The following is an 18,871-nucleotide window of genomic DNA, read 5'->3' as shown; positions in this document are numbered from 1 at the left end:
CATACAGCCCATAAAACAATTGATGTACTGCGTCGTCTTTTGCGTAAGCAATTTATCTCTCGTCTCTGACTAGTGGATTGGCCACCAAGGTCGTGTGATATCATATCTTTGGAATTTTATTTGAGAGGGTATCTAAAGTCGAAATGATTGGTGAATAATCAACTGCAATTGAGGCATTGGAAGCCAACATTACTAAAGTTATGTACGAGATACCAACCTCCAGCGAGCCATTCAAAATTGGTGTTTACAGACGGCCGAATTACGCCGCAGTTGCGGCTAACATTTGAAAGGGATTATTTTTAAAAACTAATGATATGAATGGTTCTACACAAAAATAATAAAGATTACCCCATCCATTTGAATTTGCGTTGTTTTATTTCAATTTCCGATACCTCTAAGTTGATCAACCTTTATAATGGTGCGGGCAAGACGTTTTAAGGCAGAGGTTTCCTCCCATAGCCGGCATCGAATTTTGGTTAGCCCCCCAAGCGATGAGGGCGATGTACTGTTAAGAAAGTAGCACCCAGTAAAACTCCTACCGAGTCAGTGTCTAGGAGAGCCAATATATGTTGTGAATATTAGCCCAATCGGGCATAAATGGGATTTTTAGAAATGTTTCGAGGTCTAGACTATCTGGAGAACGCCTTTTGACTTTTTCGTTGGAGGAAAAGTAGTCAACTGTCAACGAAATTCAATATTGAGTTCAGTGCTGCCAAATCAATGACGTATGGAAGAGCGAAAGTCGCCAAGTGGTTGGCGAATCGAAAAGAACTCCAAGTTGATTATTTAGCATTTCGTTAGCATGGAAGTGAGATTGGAAGCGGGAGAACCGTTTGGGCGAAAATACTCGCAACATTAAAATTAGAAAAAAATTAGTTTTTAAGGAAAGCCAATGAAAATATTTCATATGAATTTTTTGTCTTATTTTCGTATGTATTATTTTATTGGACATAAAAATTTCGTCCTCGGGCGAAGATACTTATTAAAATTAAATTTAACATAAAGTAATTAATAAATGATTCTTATTTGAGAACGCTGACTTAACTTACTATATAGTTTTGTAAATAATTTGTTGCATGATTATCCCATTTGCGTGTTTACATGGTAGTTCAAAAAGATTCAAGTTCTTACACTCTAAGCCTACAATATTTCGTACTCGCAAAGTATTTCATTTTTTTTACTTAAAATAAAAGTTTTCACTTTATTTCTCAAACAAAAACAATATGTCTGCTTGTGTGTTTGTGTTGGTGTGTAGTCTTAAGTGCACCCGCAAAAATATACCAAGTATTTAACTTTAATCCAAATAATTAGAGCAAAATAATGTATTTATATATGTAGACGATACACCCAGTATTTATTATACGCATTACAAGAAAAATAAACAGCCACACGTCCAAAGTTTTATGAACTCCGATGTCCCCCGCTCACTTTAGCCAACTCAATAGTCACCCTGTTTAACTGGCAACCATTCATTTGATTCTACGTTTGCACTTTCTTTTTCAAATTCTCATTTTCATCTAATTTAGTGCTCTCCGTACTGCTCGATTCTGCATCGGATGCTTCAAATTCAGGATCGGGGATTTCTGAATAATGAAAATTACCCACTGATGTGGTCTCAGTAGCTGACTTGCCACACGATGGATGTGTGCCATCACCATATTTATCAATAACGCGGCGCACTAATTCTTGTGATGGCTGCTTCATATCCCAAGCCCAGCCAATGCGATGGAAGGCATCTAAGATCATAGTGGTGAAGTTGCCGATGTAGTCGCCAAGTTCAGCTGCTTTGTAGTCCCAGGGGAAGACATGATGATAGTTGTGCCAGCCTTCGCCCATGGCGATGATTGAGACGTAGATATTTTCCGTGGGTCTGATGCGACTGTAAAAGAGAAAAAAAGAGGGACGTGCGTTTGTATATAAGTACTTGTCCATGTTATCAGAAGCGTGAGATTTTTTAGGAACTTAAAACTTTTGTTACTGAAATGATTTGAAAAATATTCGAGTACTCACTTGTCATAGGGGTGTGAGCCCCACATGTGGGCGGCGCTATTCACCGACCAAGTGAAATTCAAACTGCTAACATAACGGAAGAGACATTGAGTAATGAAGGCCAAATGGAATTCCTCGCCCCAAAAGTAGATTGGCACAATGGAAGGCAAAATAAAGCACAGCATAACTTTCAAAGGAATGAAGTATTTCTGATGGAACTGTACAACGGGATCGTTCAACACATCGCTCATATCCAATTGTCGGCCACGTCGCAGAACTTCCGGGTGCTTCAGCATCATTAACCAGCCAACATGGGCAAAAAAGAAGCCACGGTTGGAGTTGTGTGGATCAGCATCAGTTTCGGAGTATTTATGGTGCACTCGATGATCGCGCACCCAATCGTAGAGAGTGTTCTGGAGGTCATGAAAAAGGTGAAATATAAAAAGGCATAATATTTCGTGTAATAAAAAAGATAAATTTCAATCAATTTTTAAGCATTAAACACTACAGGGGAGTGAGTGTGTGGATTTTGGAAATAGTTTGAAAAAAACGCGTACATTAGAAATCTTTCAAAGTAACAAATACACATACATACATACACATAACCGAAGTTGTGTGTTCATTTTTCCCCAAGCTGCGAAGATTTTATTCAGCTGCTCAGCTATGTAAGTTTATATGAATGTGAGTTGACGTTTTTGTTTTAAATTGTTGCAAATTTTTCACGAAGATTGATGGCCGAGATATGGTACGTAAATTTTCGCGGCCGAAAAAGCAACTATTGACGATAATTAAGTACAAATATGGCAAAACGAAATAATGCAAAACAATGACGGAACTGCGGACATAATTGCAGTGGCGTGAGATGGGAAACTGCTTAATACTGGTAATGAGTTGAAGAGTTGGAATAAAGTCTGTTCTCGCTATGTGGCAAGGTTTCGTTGAGAGACCAGTTATGCGGCGAAGCAATAGAAACATGGTTTCCAGAATCAGTTTCCCTAAAACACTTTCAAACATGATGAAAACAACAATAAGAAGAAAAGTAGCTATAATTTAAGAAACGAAAGCTCCATAAATAAAATCTTAAAAGACACAACGAGGGAATACTTTGATTGCAGCTTGAGTATCGGAAAAAATGTGAATATCTCGCATTAGAGACGCAACGAACTCGAACTTTTTCATGCAATATTTTACAATTGTTTTCAAATATCAACTCTGTTCGAGTTTCCAACCAGCTGAGTAGGCGACTAGGCGAGTTTATGTGCGGACGTTTGTGGCGCGTTGGATTTTTGCCTCGGTGATATAAACACTCGTGTCGCCTAAGAGCCGAGTTTTAGCACTAATGGTAAATTTCCGTTGCGCGTTCTGATTTAAGTTTTTGTTGATAATTAGGCTTTAGACTTTTTTTAATTTTTGGAGATGTGTGCCTCGAAATCCCAAATAGAAAAATGGCTGTCTTTAAATTGAAGCGGAAATGAAGACAATGTGGAAGTGGATTTTGATTCAAATGACAGCCAAGCTGAACCAAATGACACTGATGCAGCTGAGGATAGCATGACCAATATAGTCGTAGAAAATCAACAATCAACTTTAATTTCTGCCCATGCCGCTGGCGCATTGCAAGTAAACAAATCATTGAATCTTATCTACAAAGCAACAAAGGGGAAAAGTAAAAACATTTGATCGAATGCGAATATAATAAATATATATAAACAACTATAAAAAAATTTTCCTTTTCGTGTGAACTTTGTTGATTATTAAAAACAAAATATTCTTTAGGCTAAGCATTTTTTTTGTAAATAAAATTAAAATTTTAGAAAAAGACTTTCCTTGTAAAAAATTAGTTAAAAGCAAAGTATTATTTAAGCTAAGCCATTTTTTATTAAAATTAAATATTTAAAAGGAAAAAAATGTCCTTGTAAAAAGTAGCCTTACAGACGAGGTTTGGTGTCAAAGTGTAAAAAAATTATTTAATGCTCTAGGGTTAAATTTTTAAAATATCTGGAAAATCTAAAATTGGCTCAGTAACATAATCATATATGCGAATAATTATACACACACAGTCGCACATATTGCTAAGTCGCCAATAGTGGCTGTTTGGCGTGCCATTAAATGTTCAATAGCATTGGCAAAAATAGAAATGAAAGCGAGAGTTACAGAAGAAGGGGTAAGTAACCTATATTAATGTCTCTAAAGCAGTGTCGTAGTATGTAGAAAAATAAAAAAAATTGTTTGCCATTAAAATATTATACAAAGCATAAGCAAAACAGTGAATAAAGCGGTAAATGCTTTGAGCCGAAAATTAATAGCTAACAGTAATGGATGTACAAACAAATCACATTCACTCGTTTACATATATCGAAATTAATTAAAAGTGGGTAGCCGGCGATTCATTCATGTGAAAAAATGAGATTACATAACTTAGAGTTCAATTACCTGTCCAGCCGCCGAAAAACAAAGCATCAAAATACTGCGCAATGGCAAATTGGCCTTAAAAGAGCGATGAGTCCAGAAACGATGAGCACCTGCAGTAACACCAAAGCCAGCAACGCCACCCATAAAGAAAGCTGGAACGGAGAAGAGAACGAATAAGAGAAGTGAAACAAAAGCTAGGTTAGAATACATTTAAAAGGAAATATTAAAATTACTACATTCAACTCTGATTCTGTTTTTGCACGGTAGATACGTTCCTTAGAAAAGCGTGCAATAAAAAATCGTTTAAAATAGTACGTGCGACATATGGTAAATTTGGGGATGGGTTCCACAACTTAAAAAAATCGTGTAAAATTCTAAATATTTTCCCAAAACACCGTGCAAAAGAAGTAATAATGAGGTCCATATTAAATCAGTATTTATATAAAAAAAAATTCATTTTTATTACGAAAAAAAAAATAGAATTAGTGTGCAGTGAAAATTCAATCCTCAGAATTGTATACCGTAAGCCCAAAGTGGTCTTAGCCGTTAAGCCTTTTAGCATTTCTAAATAAGTAATTTGCTGCGGATTGATAAGCTTGAGCGCCTACCAGCGAAGTAATATGGCTTATTTAATTTCAAGCCAAGTTCATCTCGCTTTTTCTCTCCAGCGCAGTTTGGCACCAAATGTTATGCACAGATATGTATTTGCCCAGATATAGTACAAAATGTCGAGTTTACATGCATGAAGTGTTGAATAAGATCAATTGTATGTGTATGTATGCGGACACCGGCCACGAGCATGAAACAAGTATTTCTTTTTAATATCGTGCGCACCTCGGTAGACAATGTCAAACCTCGACATGAAGGGCTAACGATAGAGAGCTTGAATGGTCACGCGACGTTCGTTGTACTGAAGCTACCACCGAGCTAAATAACACATCGTAAGCAGATTCCGTATTAGGTCACATTCTTTAAGTATTTTAAAAAGATGACAAAAGTGAGAAATATGCTTAGCTCGGCTCAGTGTCGCGATGCCGATATCGTCCACGCATACAAGCACAGAGTCCAACCTCCGCACAATCGCGTGTGCATGCTCTGGCAAGTTTATGACGCATTGCGCAAACCAAACGCCTTGAATGAAAATGAATGTTGTTCGATACAGACACACTGGCGCTATTGTGTATTTGAATTACATACATATATATTAGTGGCAATGCGTTTAAGGCACAAAATATCAGTATTCAGTTATTTCACTTCCCTACTCTGAATTGTTTATGACGCAGCTCCAAGGCCTACTAAACCTGTACGCATTTACTTCAAGTTCATAATTATGGTATACCCGCAGTTCTCGCTTGATAAATTGGGACTTCGCGGTTGTCGTCTTTGCAACGATTTACAACAACGTAAAATCTGCAATATTTCCAGCTGGCCTACAAACCACTTCTTCTTGTTTGACCTATGTTCTATGTTTGTTCTATGCTTGACCGAATCGAAGAGATGCATGAGAGGTGATATTGATACCCCTCATTACTGCAGCAACATTTATAGCTTGAGCACTGCCTAGAGCAAACCGTTTCACGGGAGAATAATAATTCGGATTCGCCAACTTTTGAGAGTGGTCAAGAGAAAAAATTGCCGAACTGGCCCATGTGACCCACGTTAAACCGGTGCAGCCTGTGCCTTCTCCTTTAAATAGCTCTCTTTATTCTTTACTATAACCACCAGTGTGCTACAGCAATGTCTTCATCAGATGAACCCATATTGTTAAGCGCCGTGAAAGAGACTATCGCTATCGCGTCGAAATTGCGCTGTCTGGCGAATCGCTTTAGTGCGAACCGCGGCCAACACACGAACCGCTTTCATGTCGTATCGCGTACCCTCGGTGCCATAACTCCAGCATGTGCGTGCTACAGAAAACAGCAACATGAACAACAAATCTAAGAAGATATTCTATGACTAGGCCTCATATCCCGCAAAGTCATTCCTGACAGCGCTCGCAGTAATCACGTTTGCTGTCTGTCAACAAAATTTTTATGCTAAGATGAGTGCTAATGATTACACAAAATTCTGTTAGCCGGTATAGGAAAACTCTACCTACATATATCGATATTAAATTTTTGCGGACCTAGGCAAACTTTAAAACACGTTCACATCCTACAGCGTTCACATCCTACGTGATGCCTACTTTAAATCATAATAGAGATTGTAATAGAGGTCTCCATCTGCATCTGGTATCGCTAGGGAGCAAAAGGTCAATGCGTGGCTTAATACCTGCCGGGTTACCTAAACTAACCTAGGCAAAACTGGACGCTTGTGGATTCTCAGAATGGTTCCTACGCTAAATCAAGCCTCATCGAGTTTGGTTAAGTTGTTGTGTTGTCGTCATCACCCATTGTATGGATTCCATACTATCATAAAAGCAATATTCGCAAAGGACTAAAAGCAAATGACGCGTATTATCTTTTTTGTTGCGGCCACCACTTGTGAGAAATCAGTAACTTTCTGTATTTAATTCTAAGTTACATCTTAACTCGATGGCTTCGTACAGGAATTTCGCGAAGCTGCTATGAGTTATTGCGCAAGCTCCATATCGAATCAAAAAGTATCACGCTGTTACGTAATGTTTTGAAATATCATATTATATATTCTATGTATGTATGTAGGTATATACATATATTAATATAAATTAACAAGTCTGCCAACTCTTCCTTATATGCTCGCTTTCATACGCATTTTGCTTTATTCTTTCTAAATATTTTTATTGTTTCCTTGTCACCTCAAATTGGTGCTCTATGTTCATTGAATATCAATAAATGTTTACTTGCTAATTGTTAACGAAAATTTGTGTAACTTATTATCACACACTTGAGACCAGTTAGTTGCGTGGAATACTCCGCCGCTCGGCATGTCTGTGATAACGCGCTTGCATACATACATATATAACACATACATACATGCATCTGCAGATTCATTAAATATGCCATCAATATATTCGTCACTCTAAATTTGCATATGAATGAGCTGTGTTATCTTCGCCTGCAAATGATGCATGAGGCTATTAGATGCTGGTTTGATGTGACTATTAAGTTGATCATTAAGTTGGTGAGAAAATGTGCAAGTCATTTTGATTTTATAATAAAATATTGTTAGAAGGTAACATCAGTAACAACATCATATTTTTAAGAAGTTATTTATGCAGAGCATTTAAACCTAACTGATATCTGAGAACGCATTTTCTGTCATTGTATGTCTTGTATGTAGTTGTAGGCGTAGTAACACACCTTTTTGTTTCATATATCTGGGCACCACGCCCATTTTTCCACATTTGTATCCCTTTGCGATTGGAAAAATTCTCTGATGGGCGTGCCAGCTAGTCGGATCAAATATAGCTTTTCGGATTTATTTTCCCTTAGTGATTTAAGCAAATATTTGGATACTAGAAAACACAGAATTCGTTCAAACGGATTAATTGAATCTCATAGAAAAGCTTTCTACTGCTCTCAACTCTATTGATCTTAGAAATCTTTCCTCTCCTCTTAATAACATCTTGTCGCCAGACTGGCAGCACCGATTTTTACGAGGACTTGCGAATGCCGCCACTGTGGAGGCATCAACCGCAAAGGTTTGTAAACTCATATTTCACCTTTTAAACCATATTTGGTATTATCCGACTATGCAGATACAAGAAGTTATCTGTAATTCTGGTCCGAAATGTTTTCCTTGTTTGTGTTTATTGATTGGCAACATTTTTTACAAATCTTGTAAACAAAAGTTAACAAAAGTGTAAACATAGATTTGTTTGCCTTAAATCAAGAATTTGTTGTTGTTGAAATAGCATAAACATCGATTTTGTACATATTTTTATGACAAAAAAATTGTATTTACATATTTAGGAAACAAATAAAAGTTTCGCCGAATTTCTGCCTATTAGACTTAAACTATTGATGAGGGGTATCAGTGCTTCAGGCATCAGTGGAATGTTGTTAGAATTCCTTCTGATTGACATTAGAGATCTTGGTTAGTTAAGCGTGGCTTAAAATATGCGCATTGGGTTGCCTCCTTAAAATATAGAAACAATTAAGCTAAATTCTAGAGAAACAAGTTGAGACATAAAAATTAGTGGGTAAATGATATGAAAAATAAGTTACTGTTAATTTTTTTTTAATTTTGGTAGTTTTCTATTATAGTTATTTATTTATTCCTCAAGATTTGTTTGTCAGCTTCAAAGTAATCACTTGAAATATAATATTCTCAAGCCACAAGTTTTTTCAATCCTCGTGCCGTCTCTGACCAATAAACGCTTTGGTATGGCCAGTAGGTTTACTCTGTAAAGCGAGCGGTTGGTGTTTGCAATGCCAAAGGAAGTTTGGTGTTTGGAATAGGAATGTCGCATTTAAAAATTTCTTAGAGATATAGTTTAAAAGAAACTTAGCCAAATTGCCAACATATGCATGTGTGGATGTATGTATGTAGACGTCAGCGATTTTCATACAAATAACACTCGTAATTGCATACTTCTGCCGAATGCAATTATCAATTAGCAGCATCTGATTGGGCATCGAAAGGTATGCATCTACAGCTAAACATCTTTTCTTGTATTTTTATATTGTACATAAACGCAAATGTGTGTGTATGCTAAACACAGCTGTACTTACAACACCTTGTATGGGTGTTGTTTTTTTCATTAATATGTATGCATGTTTTTTTTACATTTTTTCGATGCTCAACTTCAGTCAGTTTGCCATTAGTAAGTTTTGCATTGATCATTTGAAATGAGCGGAATTAACCTTCGGCACGTTCGTTTTCTTCTTCTACTTCTTCTCTTGTGTATTTATTAATTTTTGATCTTTTTGTTTTGATTGGCAACTCAAACCGGTTATCTTTGACTGACTTTGAACAAAAAGCATTTTAGAGCGACTAACCGCAAAGTTCGATGGATCTCGTATTTAGTTTACAGATCTTACTAAGGTTTGAAATGTGATCTTGCATATGCATGTACATTTGTATGTATGTACACACATGGATGTACCTGATGGTATTTGTGATTTTCTGAATAAGTTGCAAAATGAACTTATTTGTTTTAAGATGCGAAATATGGGGAGAAATTGATGGCTAGTGCAAGAGTTCGAAAGCAGATATGTGGACGCGTATGGAAAGTACTTCAAAAATATGTTTTCACTATTGCTTCGAATACTTACTTGCATACATACATACATATGTATGCTTGTGTAGCGATGGTCAAGTGTGAAGCAATCATAACAAAGATTGTGTAAGTAAATTTCCCAACCAAAAGATGACGAAGCAAATATTGCACAATGTGTGAGCATAACGAAACCACATTCATATATGTATGTATGTATGTATGTATGTAGATAGGTAGGTTTACACGTACATATGCAAGTGCATAAGAGCAATATTCATCTATGTAGTGGTAAAGTGTGGCAAAAAGCTGAAAAAATGTGAATAAACACCTTTATGTATGAACTCGTGTATATGTACGAGTATGTGTGCATATGCACACACCTACAGGCACATACACGAGTTAACTTCGTTATAAACTCATGACTTAGCATTGTTCTTATTTTTCTAGCATTGCTAACATTTCTTGTTGTATTCGGTGCGCATTAGCTTGATTTTGTTTATAGGAAGCAAACTTTTGGACAATCACGAGCTTACGGGCATTACGGCCAAAAATGGCAAAGACGCCCCACATTCATACATACACATGTATGTTCAAATGGCAAAGTGTTTGTAGGTATTATTGTTATTGTTGAAACTTTTTATTAAGGAAGTCTGACCACGCTAAAAATCAGTTCATTCAGTAGGGATTCCCCGAATTGGTGTCATGTGACTCATAATTCTAAACTTATTTCATGAGAGATTAATTTTTAAATTCTCTCTGAATATGAAATCTTAATTTGGCAAAGATACGCATACATATATGTATATATGTATATGCGAGGACACTTTATAATTGTAAATATGTATTTGTATGTATGTATGTGTGTGCTTTTCCTGTATTATAATTGGCGATGGTTATTGGAATGGATTTTTAGCATTTTGTTTGCAAAAACAATTTGCATATCCAAAACATTAACGGCACTTTATGTTTAAATAGCACGAGAATGAGGAGAAGCATCGAAATAGTATGAAATTGCACTATGGGCCATTAGTATCTATAAAAATATTTGCATATTCAATGGACATACATATGTACGTACATTTTCGAAATTATCTTGTTGTTACTATACATTACAGTCTTGAAAGCAGCAGAAGATCCCGCGCTAATTCTCGATGATAAAAGAAGGAGGAACCTCAAAATAAATAATAAAAAGTGCCATAAATTTTACTTAAAAATGCTTCAACATTTTTTTGGGAGATTTTATGATTTAAGATTGCATATCTATAAATAATACAGTATGTACATATATACAAAACAATTAATATAATAAAATTATTTGTGACCTTCTCTTTGTCGCCGTGGCTGTTTATCGCTACCACTTAAATTATTGGAAATGTGAAGCATAAAAAGCAATCACAAAGTTATTACTATCTTAAAACACAAACACTTATAAATGTACATATATATCTACATGCACAAGAAATTTTCACATTTTCCACAACCAAAAAGTCCAACGGAACTGCTTCAAAATAAAAAAGAGAGATCTAAAACAAGCACAACCGCTCCACTAAACCAACGCAGGCGAACGAAAATGTTTACTTCTAACGGAAAGCAAAATCTCAGGTGGGTGTAGAAAGTGAGAGAAATGCAGAAATATAGAAAGTGAGACACAAATTCGCTGGGCCTTGTTTCCAAATGTTACATCCCATTCAATCTTCCCTGGAGGGGATGTAGTTGGAGAGTAGTCGACTCGGACCCAACGGACGGGCGTACACTGCTTCGTTCCAGCCGGAATTAAATCAAAGTGTAAGTGATTTTAAGAGTATTTCTTAGCCTAGTCATAAGTCATAGCCTGGATAGCGGCGAATTTGTCAGAAAAAAACTTAAATATCCAGCCACCACAGGCCTACTTTCAGTTAACTGCATGCCATAAATTAACCGCGCGTTGGTATTTCCCAAAATGTCGGACCCCAGCCGCAGCCGCATCCGCGACAACATCACACAAACACACGGATGACACGTGCAGCCTACCAACAACTTTAACTACGTAGATGAAGAGCAAAAAGTGCATCGATAAAATGTTAACTGATCTTTCGCACATTTTATCATCGCTTCAATGCCAAGTTACAGATTTACAAGTACACTCCGACAAACGGCCAACTACATGGCCAGCGGCAAGAATGGACAGACAAACAATAAATATTGGCATGCATTTTAGTAACAGCCACTCATTTGTTTGTGTTTGCGGCGCGCTTGGAAAGAGACCTACAACGTGCCACAGCATGCCAGGGTTGTCGTTTTTTTGTTGATATACTAAGAGAAATTGATTAAGAATGAAGAGAAGACATACATATATCAAAACCACTTGTATTCCAGTTTTTTACTCGAGGTCAATCGACCATAAAACTAAACAATAAAATTTAAAATAATATCATGAAACCAAAATTCTCCACAGACCTAATTTTAGTAAAAAGAATAAAAAAAAACCTGGGAAGCTCTGTTGTTTTGCTTTGGGGTGCATTTTGCAGCATACGTGTATGCATACATAAATGCATTTACACACATATATATATATATGTATATGTATGCAAGCATGTAAAGACCAATCGTGTCATGCAACTAGCTGACCATCCCAGTAGACAATTTTAGTCTTCGAGTAATTCATCGTTGAGAGCTCCGGAGCCCAAGCGAAAAAGCATATATACATACATATGTGGGTGTGTTTATTTATTTGTTCTCTACTCTGTTTATTCGATCTTTTAAAAATGAGTAGGGCACTTTTCCTATCCACTGATGGTTTTCTAAACGCATTTTCAATACCTGAAGAAATCTTCTTCTTAATATTCTGTTAAACAAATTTTATAGTGATTGGGAGGCAGACTTCGCATTAAACCTGCACAGTTGAATTCCGAGAACTTGCTTTAAGCCTTTCAGCTTCTGAGATAACAATTGTGCGGGTTGTTTTAAGTTGTTAGACATTATTTTATATGCATCATAAGCTGACCTGATTTGAATCGATTGTGCGTTGCTTTTTCCTCCTTTTTTAGTATATAGTTTTTACGTGGCTTTAGTCTCTGAAGTATCGACATCGCATATTCGGTGTCTTTCTAATGGCCATTTTGTAAAAAAATATCGTGTCGTAATATTTATTACAAATTAATTGTGGTAGTAGGAGTGAGATAATAGATTTGAATTTTAAAGATAAGCTTTTGGTTTTTTTTTTATTGAATTGAAAATTTTGAGTGAATTTTTATAAGGAGCCCCAATTAGTTAGTTCTTGAAAATTATGAAGGAAATTTGGCAAACCAAAAAATTTAAAAGTTTCACAGGCACTTAGTCGTGGGTCTACAGGGGTTAAGCGGTCGACTTTTATTTTATGCCGAAGTTGCAAAAATATGAACAAGGCAAATTAAAAAACAAAACAAAAAACAAATAAGAATAAGTCGACAAGTCGGAACCGAACTTTATATATATATAACAGAACAGTCAAAAGAGAATTTTACATAAACTAGTATGGTCGTATATTGTTTATTGAGTTGTATAATTGTATCTTAATATTTCAAATATCTTCTATAGGTATGAGAGCTGATCATGGTAATTTTGGCTTAGCAGAGATTCAAGCTTTAAGAGTCGCCCACAATTGTCCGGCGATTCTGCAGGTGGGTTCATTACGCCATCTGCCATTCCCTGCTCTTACAATTTCCTCAAAAATAATGAGCTTACAAGCTTGTAATGGTTTGCCTATGCCGTTGTCTCTTTACTTATCAGTCAACTTGGTGCCGAGTATTGCCAGTTCATCGGCCCTACAGTTTATCGGTCCAATTATTCATCCGCAAGAGTACAACTGCAACTATGTGACCCCAGTTTAGCTTGCTATCCAATAAAAGTCCTCGATATTTAGCCGTTTCTGTTGCTCCAAGGGTTTTCCCCCAAGAGATATTTGTAGAGTAGGTGTCTTATGTCTTCTGCTAGCAGTAAGATACCCGTTTTTCCCGGATTTACTGCCCTCAACTATTATATCAAAGTGATAGTCTGCTGAGAGATCTTTGCTGAAGATCACACAATGTTGGAAGGTGTTTCTCATCGCCATATGAAATTATGTTTCCTCCCATTTTTTCAAGTTCCTGAAGAAGATTATTGACTTTCAGGTTCTACTTGTACTTATGGATGGAGATATGAAGATATTTTATCCTAGTGGACTAATGCGCATGGGTAATAATATAAAACCGCTTGCTTGCAATGGAACTTGTGTGCCAAGTGACATAATTCGGTCACGGGGGAATCAATGAATCTGACCAACAAATTGCTGTCAAGAGCATGAAGACGCGCCTACATACATACATACACAAACACATAAATGCGTTCATACGCGCATTCGGTGTAAGCCCTTTATTAAAGCCACTGGCAAGCGGGTTTTTGTTGTAATGTAATTGCAGGAGAAACGACAATTCGCTACGTCAGCATACATATGTATGTATGTACGCACGTGTGTACTTCCATAAATTAATTTTAACATGCATACACATACATACATATGCATACATGCTTACGTATCCATGAGACACTTAACTTGACGGATTGGTCGCCACCGAAATAAAAACTTTTTCAAGTAATTTGTGGTGAGGTGTGGCAGCAGCAAATTAATGTGTACGTCGGCAGACCTCACAGTAAATTCATACTCATCAACATTTAAATTTTTCTACTTGTACAAGAGTAAAAGAGGACTCGAGACAAAGGTATTCGCATAAGTTATTTATTTTTAATTTGTTTTTGTTAATACTGAATTTTATTAATTCAATTAAGAACTGGGTGAGCTTCTCCTCCAATTTGTGGTGGGAGTCTTGATATTGTCCTTGAAATAGGAAGAGGTCTGCGGCTTTATGTCGCTTTTGAGCAGCAGATAGTTCTTTATAAGAAGCTTTTTATGGCACAAATACGTCCGGAGATTCACATTTGCTTGTCGAGAGTCGGTGAACAATAGTGCTGGCCTATTCCTATAATTTGTTGCTTTGTTGCTTTTTGTCTACAATGGGCTTCGTTATGTGCACAAATCCACTCGGCTGCGAAGAGTACGCGACTTTCACTCAGTGGGTTACATTTTTTTTATCTTTCGTCTGCTACAATTTCGTTATAAATTCTTATTAGTTGAGGTGAAATCTACTCCTTTAATGCTTTATATAAATAATCTTCTATTATTAGAAACAGACTTATCGCCTTTAAAAATGCATCGATTATATTTTAATCAGAAAATTCAAACCTATTTTTAAAACCAACCCATGGCAATTTCAAAGCTAACTCTCTCAAGTAAATTGTTCCTAAGAGTGCGCGAGTATGTTTTTCCCCGTACTCTGCAGTGAGGGACTCAATGCATGGCCGCAAAGGTAAAACAAAAAACAATAATCGCTTGCAGTGCAAATATACATGGAATACATATATACAAGCATATGTTCATATGGATGGTGGTACACACACGTGCGTACTTATGACCACTTTGCAAATATGCTCATGTTATATGACTGCCGAAAAATTGATGTCGAGTTGCAATTACCGCACTTTTTATGTTCCATTGTAAATTATCGCTGACAGCATAAATTTGCCTTGGCAGTTATCATAAAATGAAATACGAAAGGAAAACGATGAAATAAAATGTCTTAAAATGCGGAAACCTTTATTTTGGTGCTTCCAACTGTTGTGATGCCGTTGTGTAAGCGCCCAGACCGCAACAACAAAACAATTATGACACCTAAGCGGCAGCAGCAGCGACGACTAAAAAAAGCAGGTGTCTATTTACTTTTGCCAATGACTCAAATGATCAAAACACCGCACAAAAAGAAACTCATAGAAAAGGTCTTAATTTTTGCACAGGTGGAGGATTGAGCAAAGAAGACCTATTAAAATTTATTACAATGTTTACACAACTTTGTTCAATTAATAGCACGAAAATATTTACCCACACACAAACGCATTTTGAACAATAGATTTCTATGTTACCACCTAACACCTTTGGCTGAATGCCAAAAATTACTTCATTCGAGATAATTTGAAAAACTACATACACAGATGAATTTTGTCGTTGAAGTGTTGTTGCTTTGTGAAACCGCATTTTGAAACAAACTTATTAAAAAACGTATTTCAAATTTGTGCATACCCCTTTACCCATATAAAGTTTCATTATTTTTTTTTTTTAACTGGCGAAAGTTCTTATCTATGCATAAATTTAAATTAATAAGGAGAGCCTGTCAGAGCCGTTTTTGTAAGCTTAGCCGCATATTTGCATTACGAAAGCGTTTTTGGTATTTTTCTGTATCTGTCTATCCATCTGTTCAGGCTAACCTCCGAAACGGCTAAGCCGATTTGGATGCAATTTTCATTGGTAGATTTAGGGTTTATCAGGATAGCCTGGACTTTTTTCATACTTTAGACTACCTTTGTTATGGGCTACCATCATTTGTCATGGGCTTATGGAGTTGGAAAATTTGAAGTGTTTTGCTAACCTTTGGAAATTTTGCTTACTTGACATTCGATATTGCCACCCTTTATTGGGTGTTTGGCAGAGCTCCGACTTAAATTTTTTGTGTTTATCTTGATGGTATTCCACAAATGAAGGGACCTACAGTTTTATTTATTTAATTATTTTATCTGAACGGCAGATGATTTTTTATGAGGAGCTTTTTCATGGCAGAAATACACTCGGAAGTTCGCCATTGCCTGCCGAGTGGGGACAGCAGAAAAGGTTTTCTATCATTTGATGTTTCATGGCCGGAAAGTTGAACCTGGTGATTTTCGAATGGCAGTAGCTCGCCAACCCATTTGGCTAGGGCGGCCAATATTAATTATTCTTTCATAATTGCAAGTACATAAAGAAAGGTTCGGAATACAGTGTGGTTTATTTGAGTGAAGATTTTGATTTACGCTGGTTTCCTGAAATTATTACGGTTTCTACCCGCGGTCAGAATGTGTTGGAAGTCCATAATAGTAATCGCAGTTTTTGTAATTGTTAAGTGTCTTCTTCTTAAAGGAAAATCTCGCAAGTGGATGACTTTAATGCTTATGTAAAATGCACACTTCATTAGAGACATATCAAAAGACTTAACTTGAAACAAATTATGAGGAAATTTAGAGTTCTAATAAATAGAAATCAGATATCACAAAAATGTGCAGATTCTTTTATTCATCTAAAAATTAATGTAGGCCATTCCAAAGACACTCAGGATGCTCGGCAGATTGTTAAAGATTCTCAAAGAAATGTATACGGACATTCACAATCTCAATAGCATTCTTGATAACTACATTTCACACCATTTGTCAAACAAAGGGCAATGAATACAACCATAAACGTACAATTTCAAATCGTTGTGAAGATGAGATTGAAGTTGATCGACCTTAGTGAAAAAATGTTTCGTTTAACCCAGCAAAATGTTCTGGCCTTTATGATTGCTGATCGTGAACTAAAATGTTTATTCACATCTTAGTAGAATTTCTTACATCTAGCTCTAACTTTTTGTTTTGATCTTGATTTCATTTTTGGCACCTAACTTCCGGCACTGGCAGTTTAATAAACATTAAAATCTTCTTCCATAAGGCGCTGCGAAGGTAATCGGGTATTGGCGCATAATAAGTAAAAATTATAGAAATGAAAACAAGCTCTGTTTATTCTATTTTGTTTCTCATATAAACATAAGTCGCGCAGTCGACGAAGCTTTTGGTAAAAGGGAAGAACAAACTGCGAATTTTGAGCTAGCTTTTCTATACCGCTTGAGCAGGGGAAACCCAAACGAACTGGTGTTATCACGATTCACAATTAAGCAACTCACGGATTTGGGATAATGATATAATAAGCCATAATTAAAACTCTCGATAAATTATATGGGAAAAGATTTTAAATGCAAGACATGTAGAAAATTTATTGGATATGCATTATTTGAAATAAGTGGGTGGAATTTGCAGGCCCTTAAGCCCAATCTTGCGGACGTGGAGAGCTTTCGCAGAGCAAATGTTCCTCAAAGTATGCCAATGCCATGTGACCCCTTGGAATTAGTCTATTAAAATTTCTTATTTCTAATTTGAACCTTTGTTTCATACTTACCCCACAACGTCGTGTAGAGACTTAATCTTTCCACCGGATATGTGAACAAACACACAATACACGCAATATGCACCAAGAAGATCTGAATGACTTTGTCCCATTTGAGAGGCGCTTTAAACTCTATGCCAAACACTTTGTCACCCTTGAATGATTGCGTGTATTCCTCCAGATTGATGTGATAAACAGGCTCATACAGACCGATTTTCTTAAGTGGATTGCATGTTGGAGGCTCCTCACCAACGATAGTGCAGCCATTGGCAGCTGAATTTGTCGCATTGGCAGACTTCGATATGCCGTTGATGCGCTGTTTGACTGCATCTTCGCCATTGGAAAGCGTTGTGGCAGCGCCAACGTGGCTCGAGGAGATCGATGGATGACCCATTTCTGTTTGATAGTCAGTATGAGTAGGTGAAAGAGTGGTGATTAGAAATTAATTCAATGACATTAAACTCGAGTTTTTAGAAACTTTTTTTGGTGATGGGTAATGTGAGATGAAGATAAGGATTTGTATCTTATTTAAGAATGGGTATTGGTTTGTTTTGGATCAATTATTTTACTTTAGCGGTCAGAAGTAATTGATTTTTGATTGATCTTGATTTTTGTAGGACAACAAATTTTATTATTTTTTCATTAATCACATGTGAAGTTCTGAGCTATTCCCGTACACCGATATTTTTTTTCTTATTTTTTTATTTTTAGTTGAATATAAGTCAGCACTTTAGCAACCAGTCGTTCTGCCTAACGGTGAAAAGTTTTTAAATTTAGCTGTATACACAACACATACCAGAACACACTCGCTTTTGATAAATTCCTGTACAACACACTTTTTTCTACGAATCAAAGCTGATGCTTCTTTATTGATCTTTTGGATTTAATTCAAGTTCGTCTATATTTTCTTCTTCACAGTCAACTTCTTATTTTTTCATTTAGCCATTTATTTGTAAAAAATCGTTAAGAGTTTTTACGCTCCTTTTTTACTCATCCGCACCCAACTTTTAACGATCTTTACACGCCGCCGATCCGAAGACAAATGAACGCGATCAAGTCCAAAATTTCGTATCTATTAGTTTATTGCGGTGCTGTCGAGATTCTGCTTTCTAGGCAACATACATATGGGCGCACTCACACCAGCTTAAGCGACTATGCCTAGCAGCGTCAAAACAAATCAGCTCAAAGCGGCGCCGGAGTAAGAAAAAACGTAAAGGTCAAAATATAGCGCGGCAAACAAGTGTAAGCAGAGGGCAGCCAGTTGAACAGCGGTC

At 36.5% G+C, this 18,871-nt stretch overlaps 1 protein-coding gene across 2 annotated transcripts; it reads right to left on the bottom strand.

Moving 5' to 3' along the window:
• Window positions 1-901: 901 nt before the first annotated feature.
• On the bottom strand, window positions 902-18,657 carry LOC129243715 (acyl-CoA Delta-9 desaturase). 2 transcript variants are annotated; one of them, XM_054880956.1, is made up of 5 exons: window positions 18,394-18,656; window positions 17,610-17,993; window positions 4,423-4,553; window positions 2,011-2,402; window positions 902-1,879 (listed from the first exon to the last, which is right to left on the bottom strand). In XM_054880956.1, exons 2-5 carry the CDS (start codon window positions 17,989-17,991, stop codon window positions 1,480-1,482), a joined length of 1,305 nt encoding a protein of 434 aa, XP_054736931.1. In that variant the 5' UTR covers window positions 17,992-17,993; window positions 18,394-18,656; the 3' UTR covers window positions 902-1,479. The 2 variants fall into 2 exon arrangements, with proteins under 2 accessions (XP_054736931.1, XP_054736940.1); XM_054880965.1 differs by having other exon boundaries at window positions 17,610-18,657.
• Between the last annotated feature and the right edge of the window lie 214 nt (window positions 18,658-18,871).

This window comes from Anastrepha obliqua, chromosome 1 (genome assembly GCF_027943255.1).
Source record: "Anastrepha obliqua isolate idAnaObli1 chromosome 1, idAnaObli1_1.0, whole genome shotgun sequence".
In the NCBI taxonomy this organism is placed as follows: domain Eukaryota; kingdom Metazoa; phylum Arthropoda; class Insecta; order Diptera; family Tephritidae; genus Anastrepha; species Anastrepha obliqua.
This window is presented reverse-complemented; position numbering and strand designations above follow the sequence as displayed.

What these genes read in the sequence shown, in the direction of transcription:
- LOC129243715 (XM_054880965.1), bottom strand. Translation starts at nt 17,991, where the DNA reads ATGGGTCATCCATCGATCTCCTCGAGCCACGTTGGCGCTGCCACAACG. An exon ending in TCTCTACACGACGTTGTGGG is followed by an intron (nt 4,554 to 17,609) that starts GTAAGTATGAAA and finishes TCTCCGTTCCAG; the next exon opens with CTTTCTTTATGGGTGGCGTT. An exon ending in GGCTCACACCCCTATGACAA is followed by an intron (nt 1,880 to 2,010) that starts GTGAGTACTCGA and finishes TCTCTTTTACAG; the next exon opens with TCGCATCAGACCCACGGAAA.